Here is a 7,394-nt window from a genome sequence, read left to right as displayed (position 1 = left end):
CGGCGGCCATTTTACTTAAGCCATTTTACCTTATAAAGAAAACAAAAAAACGCAGCGTCGCAGCGGCAACGACGTCACGGGGCTGGCGAAGCCGCGGCGGCCATCTTGGAAAATACTCCGAGGAGAAAACGCGCGCCCTGGTGACGCCATTAGTGGGCGGGGCCTCGGCGGCGGACATTTTAAAAACGCGCGGCGGGCGGAGACGCGCGCGGCGCTGACGTCAGTGCTGGCCGGTGCCGCGGCGGCCATTTTGGTAACGGGCACCCGGAGCCGCTGAGGCCGCGGACGCCAATCAGTGGGCGGAGCCGCGGCGGCCATGTTGAAACCGGGAATCGGGAGACGCGCGCGCGCGGCGCCGTGACGCCCCCAGGGGGGCGGGGCCGACGTCACGGACGTCACGGGGCCCCACGTGACCCGGAAGTGGCCCCCGACCGTCCTCCATGGCGCTGACCCCGCTGCCCGAGCGTCTGCGCGGCTGGCGGGTGGTGCTGGGCAGCGCGTCCCCGCGGAGGCGGGACATCCTGGGCCTCACGGTGACTTCCGGGGCGGGGCCGGGCGGCCGGGAGTGACGGGCGGGGCCCGGGGTGTGAGCGACGGGCGTGGGCGGGGCCCGGGGTGTGAGTGACGGGCGTGGGCGTGGGCGGGGCCCGGGGTGTGAGTGACGGGCGGGGCCCGGGGTGTGAGTGACGGGCGTAGGCGGGGCCCGGGGTGTGAGTGACGGGCGGGGGCGGGGCCCGGGGTGTGAGTGACGGGCGGGGGCGGGGCCCGGGGTGTGAGTGACGGGCGGGGGCGGGGCCCGGGGAGCGACGGGCGTGGGCGGGGCCCGGGCCGTGCGTGACGGGCGTGGGCGGGGCCCGGGGTGTGAGTGACGGGCGTGGGCGTGGGCGGGGCCCGGGGTGTGAGTGACGGGCGTGGGCGTGGGCGGGGCCCGGGGTGTGAGTGACGGGCGTGGACGGGGCCCGGGGTGTGAGTGACGGGCGTGGGCGGGGCCCGGGGTGTGAGTGACGGGCGGGGGCGGGGCCCGGGGTGTGAGTGACGGGCGTGGACGGGGCCCGGGGTGTGAGTGACGGGCGTGGGCGGGGCCCGGGGTGTGAGTGACGGGCGTGGGCGGGGCCCGGGGTGTGAGTGACGGGCGTGGGCGGGGCCCGGGCCGTGCGTGACGGGCGTGGGCGGGGCCCGGGGTGTGAGTGACGGGCGTGGGCGTGGGCGGGGCCCGGGGTGTGAGTGACGGGCGGGGCCCGGGGTGTGAGTGACGGGCGTAGGCGGGGCCCGGGGTGTGAGTGACGGGCGTGGGCGTGGGCGGGGCCCGGGGTGTGAGTGACGGGCGTGGGCGTGGGCGGGGCCCGGGGTGTGAGTGACGGGCGTGGACGGGGCCCGGGGTGTGAGTGACGGGCGTGGGCGGGGCCCGGGGTGTGAGTGACGGGCGTGGGCGGGGCCCGGGGTGTGAGTGACGGGCGTGGGCGGGGCCCGGGGTGTGAGTGACGGGCGTGGGCGGGGCCCGGGGAGTGAGTGACGGGCGTGGGCGGGGCCCGGGGTGTGAGTGACGTGTCTGACCCCGGCCGCGCCCCCAGCGCCTGCCCTTCGAGGCCACGCCCTCTTCCTACCCCGAGGACCTGGACCCCGCCCACTTCCGGAACCCGCGCGACTTCGCCGTGGAGACCGCGCGCGGGAAGGCGCTGGACGTGGGGCGGGGCCTGCGGCGGGGGCGGGGCCTGCTGCGGCGCCTGGTGCCTGTCAGTCACGCCCCGGCCCCGCCCTCCCGTCCCGCCCATCCGTCACTCATCCCTTACCCCCGCCCGTCCGTCACTCATCCCTTATCCCCGCCCATCCGTCACTCATCCCTTATCCCCGCCCGTCCGTCACTCATCCCTTATCCCCGCCCATCCGTCACTCATCCCTTACCCCCGCCCACTTTTGCTCCTTGGGATCCGCCCGCCTGTCAGTCAGGCTTGGGTCCCGCCCACTGTCAATCATCCGTTAGTTCCCGCCCCGCCCCGGGCCCCGCCCCCGCCCCCGCCCCTCCCAGGCCCCGCCCCCGACCCACACCCCCCCTCCCCCTCCTTTTCCCACAAGGCCCTGCGGAAGCCGCTCATGGTCATCGCCGCCGACACCATCGTGGTGAGGCCCCGCCCCCCGCTGTGGCCCCGCCCCCCGCTGTGGCCCCGCCCCCTGCGGTGACCCCGCCCCCTGACGCGGCCCCGCCCCACCCCAGGTCCTGGACGGGCTGATCCTGGGGAAGCCCAAGGACGAGGACGACGCCGTCTGGATGCTGACGAGGTGGGCGGGGCCTCGGGGGAGGGGGCGGGGCCTCCGGGGAGGTGGGCGGGGCCTCCGGGGAGGTGGGCGGGGCCTCCGGGGAGGGGGCGGGGCCTCCGGGGAGGGGGCGGGGCCTCCGGGGAGGGAGAGGAGCCTGGGGAGGGGAGGGGCCTCGGAGAGGGGGCGGGGCCCGGGGCGTGGGCGGGGCCTCAGGGCGGGCGGGCTCTTGCCTTTGGGCGGGACATGGGTGGTGGGCGTGGCTGAGATGGGGCGGAGCTTCGGGGATGGGGTGGAGCCTCGTAGATAAGCAGGGTTTGGGTGGTGGGCGGGGCCTTGAGATAGGGGGCGGGGCCTCAGTGAGCTGGGACTCCTGGGTGGGCGGGGCCTCAGGAATGGGCGGAGCCCCAGACACTGGGCGGGACCTAAAGAGGTGGGTGGAGCCTGCACCAGGAGTGGGCGGAGCCTCAGAGAGTGTTCAGGACCCGGTGAACAGAACATGGGGCGGGGCCCTGGCTGGTGGGCGGGGCTTTGAGGTTGTGGGCGGGGCCCTCGCTGGTGGGCGGGGCCCTGGTTGGTGGGCGGGGCCCTGGCTGGTGGGTGGGGCCCCTGGGGGTCGCGATGACCCCGCGGCTCCGGCTGACCCCGCTCCTGACCCCGCCCCCGACCCCGCCCTCCGCCGGCCCCGCCCCAGGCTGAGCGGGCGCCAGCACAGCGTGATCACGGGCGTGGCCGTCGCCCTCTACCCCGGCCATGACCGCGGCAACGACCCCGACGGCGACCCCGACGGCGACCCCGACGGCGACCCGGAAGTGCGGACCTTCTGGGAGGAGACGCGCGTCACGTTCTCGCCGCTGTCGGACGCCGTCGTGCGCGACTACGTGGCCACCGGGGAGCCCATGTGAGCACGGGGGGGGGGCGGGGGTAGGGGGCGGGGTCATTGACGTCACCCGAGGGCGCTCCAGCGCGGTCCGCAAAGCCCCACACCCCACGCCCCGCCCCCCTGGGCAGCGACCTCATCGATCGAACTCCTACATTACCCACAAAACCCCAAACTCCACGCCCACAGCACCGTTTTCCCGCCCCGTATGGTGATGGGAGGGCGGGGCGCAGTCGATGACGTCACCAGGAGTCTCCTGCACCACCCGCGAGGCCGCACACCCCTCGCCCCGCCCCCCCCCCGGGCCATCGACGTCATCGGTCGAGCTCCTACATTACCCTCAAAACCCCACACTCAGTGCCCTCCGCGCCGTTTTCTTTGCATCCCGGGGGTTGGGGCGGGGTCAGGCAGGGGTGGGCGGGGCGGCGACCCTGTGACCCCGCCGCCCCCCGTGACCCCGCGCCCCGTGACCCCGACCCCCCGCCCCCCAGGGACAAGGCGGGCGCCTACGGCATCCAGGGCCTGGGCGCGGTGCTGGCGGAGCGCGTGGAGGGCGACGTCCTCAACGCCGCGGGCTTCCCGCTCAACCGCTTCTGCCGGGAGCTGGCGGCCATCTTCCCCGACCCCGGTGCCGCGACCCCCGACCCCGCCGCGACCCCCGGCGACCCCGCCGCCGGCGGTGACGTCATCCCCGGGGGCGGGGCTGCAGCGGACGTGGTGGGCGGGGCTTCTGGGTCCGATGGCCCCGCCCCCGAGGCCCCGCCCCCCCCGCGCGGTCACCGCGTGGTACGTGACCCCCTCGGGGTTCCCCCGCGGCCTCCTGGAGGTCATCGACGGGTTCAAGGACTCCCAGGTGAGGCCCCGCCCACTTCCGGCTCCGGCCCCGCCCGCCCACTTCCGGCCACGCCCCCCGCTGACCCCGTGACCCCCTGTGACTCCGCCCTCCCCCCACCCAGGTCCTGTTCGCCGCCTGCCGCCTGGGCCTCTTCGACCTCCTGAGCGACGCGGAGCCCCGCGGGGTCGCCGAGGTCGCGGCGCGGGTGGGCGGGGCCTGGGCGGAGGGGGAGGAGCCGGAGGGGGCGGGGCCGCCGGCCGCCTGGGTCGGGAGCCTGATGGAGGCCTGCGTGGGGCTCGGGCTGCTGCAGCGGGCGGACGGGGGTGAGTGACGGGGGTGTGGGTGGGGCCTCCTGGGTGTGGGCGGGGCCTCCTGGGTCTCGGTGGGGCCTCCTGGGCGTGGGCGGGGCCTCCTGGGCGTGGGCGGGGCCTCCTGGGAGTGGGCGGGGCCTCCGCCGCGGGCATGGGCGGGGCCTCCTGGGAGTGGGCGGGGACTCCTGGGAGTGGGCGGGGCCTCCTGGGCGTGGGCGGGGCCTCCTGGGTGTGGGTGGGGCCTCCTGGGAGTGGGCGGGGCCTCCTGGGTCTCGGTGGGGCCTCCTGGGTGGGGCGGGGCCTCCTGGGAGTGGGCGGGGCCTCCTGGGTCTCGGTGGGGCCTCCTGGGAGTGGGCGGGGCCTCCTGGGCGTCGGTGGGGCTTCCTGGGAGTGGGCGGGGCATCCAGGAAGTGGGCGGGGCCTCCTGGGCGTGGGCGGGGACTCCTGGGAGTGGGCGGGGCCTCCTGGGCGTGGGCGGGGCCTCCTGGGCATGGGCGGGGCCTCCTGGGCGTGGGCGGGGCCTCCTGGGCGTGGGCGGGGCCTCCTGGGCGTGGGCGGGGACTCCTGGGTGTGGGTGGGGCCTCCTGGGAGTGGGCGGGGCCTCCTGGGTGTGGGTGGGGCCTCAGGAGTGGGCGGGGCCGTGGGAAACCCCGGTGCATTGTGGGAAATCCTTGATCCCGGCGGGCGTGGGCGGGGCACGGAGGGGTGGGCGTGGCCTCAGCGGTGGGCGTGGCCTCCCTGACGCCCGGCCCCGCCCCCCAGGCTTCCTGGCGGCCCCCGCGGCGCGGCGTCACCTGCGGGCGGACAGCGCGCGGCCCCTGCGCGGCTACGTGCGGAGCCTGGACCGGGGCGGCTGGGCGGACGCGCGGGCGCTGGGGCGGGGCCCGCAGGTGACCCCCGACCCCGCTTCCTGTGACCCCGACCCCGCTTCCTGTGACCTGTGACCCCCGACCCCGCCGCTTCCTGTGACCCCGACCCCACTTCCTGTGACCCCGACCCCACTTCCTGTGACCCGTGACCCCACTTCCTGTGACCCGTGACCCCGCTTCCTGTGACCTGTGACCTCTGCTTCCAGCTTCCTGTGACTCTTGACCCCACTTCCTGTCCTCCTGTGACCACAGACTTCATTTCCTGTTGTCCTGTGACCTCTGTTTCCAACTTCCTGTCTTCCCGTGACCCTGACCCACACTTCCTGTCACCCCATGACCCAAGATCCCGATTTCCACTCAACCTGTGACCCCAGAACTTCACTTCCTGTTGCCCCATGATCTCTATTTCCAACTTCCTGTTGTGCCGTGACCCGTGACCCCAACTTCCTGTCTTCCCTTGACTCTGACTGTGACCCTGACCCGCACTTCCTGTCTCCCCGTGACCCCATATCCCAACTTCCTCTTGACCCGTGACCCCAGAACTTGACTTCCTGTCGAGCTGTGACCTCTGTTTCCAACTTCCTGTCTCCCCGTGAGCCCAGAAACCAACTTCCTGTCGACCTCTGACCCCCAACCCTCACTTCCCTCGCCCCATGACCCACTTCCTGTCCTCCCGTGACCCCTGGGGTGGGTGGGGCCTCCCGCTGACCCCCGCTGACCCCACTGACCCCCGCCGACCCCGTGACCCCCGCTGACCCCGCCGACCCCGCCCCCAGCGCCCCCGCAGCCCCGGGTCCCAGGCCGACGCCGACGCCGCGGAGCTGGAGCTGGAGGCGCTGATGGCGGACGAGGTGCTGGCGACCTTCGACCTCGGGCGCTACCGGGCCATCGCGCAGGTGGGGGGTGCGTGGCGGACGGACCCGGGGTCGGGGGTCGCGGGGTCAGTTTAGAGGTCAGGGGTCACGGGGTCAGGGGTCGCAGGGTCGGAGGTCAGGTCCGGGGTCGGGGGTCAGGTCCGGGGTCATGGGCCAGGGGTCAGGTCAGGGGTCAGAGGTCACCCGGTGACGTCACCGCCCCCCCCCGGCAGGCGGCTCGCTGGCCCTGCGCCTGGCCCGGGCGACCCCGCAGGCGCACGTGACCCCCGTGGGCGACCCCGCCCGCGACCCCCTGCCGCCCGCCGACCTCTACGTCCTGGGCGGCCTGGCCTGGGCCGAGCGCGACCTCGACGACCTGCTGCGGAGGGTGGCGGCCGCCCTGGCGCCCGGTGCGTGGGGTCGGGGGGTCGGGGTGGGGTCAGAGGTCACAGATCACGCTCAGAGGTCGGGTCGGGGCGGGGGGGTCAGAGGTCAAAGGAGGTCAAAGTCCTGGATCTGACTCGTAGGTGGGGTCAGGGGTCAGAGTTCAAGGCCGGGGCCGGGGATCGACCGGGTGGCTGGGGTCAGAGGTCAGGGGTCAGATCTCCTCTTCGGGCTGGGTTCAGGGGTCGAAGGTCGGGGTGGGTCCTGCGCGGGGTCAGGGGTCACACTCCCGGGCCCCGCCCCCTCACTTCCTGTCCCCGCCCCCTCACTTCCTGTCCCCGCCCCCTCACTTCCTGTCCCCGCCCCTCACTTCCTGTCCCCGCCCCCGCACTTCCTGTCCCGCCCCCTCACTTCCTGTCCCCGCCCCCCGCAGGCGGCGCCGTCCTGCTGACCGAGGGCCCCACCCAGCGCCAGCCGCTGAGCCTGCTGGGGTCGACCTTCGACCCCCCGACCCCGCCCGGGGCCCGCGGCCCCCGCTGGAGCGACCCCGGCCCCCGCGCCCGGCTGCGGCGCCTCGGCTTCCGGGACGTGCGCGTGACGTCGCCGGGGAGGCTCCCGCCCTCCGTGCTGGCCGCCCGCGGCGACCCCTGACCCCGCGACCCCCCCGTGACCCCCGTGACCCCGGGGTCGGGACTCCGGGGAAATAAAGACTCGGGAACCGGCACTCGGCGTCCGCGGGGCGGGGCGGGGGCTGGGGACTCGGTTTCCCCCACACACACGGAAGTCCCGGTGCCCCCTCCGCGTGATGGACAGCCCCGCAGGGCCACTTCCTGTCAGAAACGGAAGTGGTAGTCTCTCCCCTCATGATTGACAGCCCCCCCAGCGCCACTTCCTGTCGGAACCGGAAGTCCCGGTCCCTCCCGTATGATTGACAGCCGTCCCAGGGCCACTTCCTGATGGAAAAGGAAGTCCCGTTGCCTCCCTGTGTGACTGACAGTCCTCCCACTG

At 74.7% G+C, this 7,394-nt stretch overlaps 1 protein-coding gene across 1 annotated transcript; it reads left to right on the top strand.

The window, feature by feature from the left end:
• Positions 1–415: 415 nt before the first annotated feature.
• On the top strand, positions 416–7,037 carry LOC131902123 (probable bifunctional dTTP/UTP pyrophosphatase/methyltransferase protein). Its single transcript, XM_059253156.1, has 11 exons — positions 416–533; positions 1,572–1,733; positions 2,074–2,118; positions 2,213–2,277; positions 2,948–3,154; positions 3,625–3,919; positions 4,090–4,291; positions 5,042–5,169; positions 5,925–6,051; positions 6,236–6,412; positions 6,820–7,037. Exons 1-11 carry the CDS (start codon positions 441–443, stop codon positions 7,035–7,037), a joined length of 1,719 nt encoding a protein of 572 aa, XP_059109139.1. The 5' UTR covers positions 416–440.
• The last annotated feature ends 357 nt before the right edge of the window (positions 7,038–7,394 follow it).

The sequence above is a fragment of the Peromyscus eremicus genome, unplaced genomic scaffold (genome assembly GCF_949786415.1).
Source record: "Peromyscus eremicus unplaced genomic scaffold, PerEre_H2_v1 PerEre#2#unplaced_2541, whole genome shotgun sequence".
Classification (NCBI taxonomy): domain Eukaryota; kingdom Metazoa; phylum Chordata; class Mammalia; order Rodentia; family Cricetidae; genus Peromyscus; species Peromyscus eremicus.
Note: the sequence above shows the minus strand (reverse complement) of the source record. Positions and strands in the feature narration are given on the sequence as shown.

Bases quoted from the DNA above. Each gene is read 5' to 3' on its own strand.
- LOC131902123 (XM_059253156.1), top strand. From the start codon at position 441: ATGGCGCTGACCCCGCTGCCCGAGCGTCTGCGCGGCTGGCGGGTGGTG. The intron at 1,734-2,073 runs GTCAGTCACGCC...TTTTCCCACAAG, and splicing joins TGCTGCGGCGCCTGGTGCCT to GCCCTGCGGAAGCCGCTCAT. The intron at 2,278-2,947 runs GTGGGCGGGGCC...GCCCCGCCCCAG, and splicing joins GCCGTCTGGATGCTGACGAG to GCTGAGCGGGCGCCAGCACA.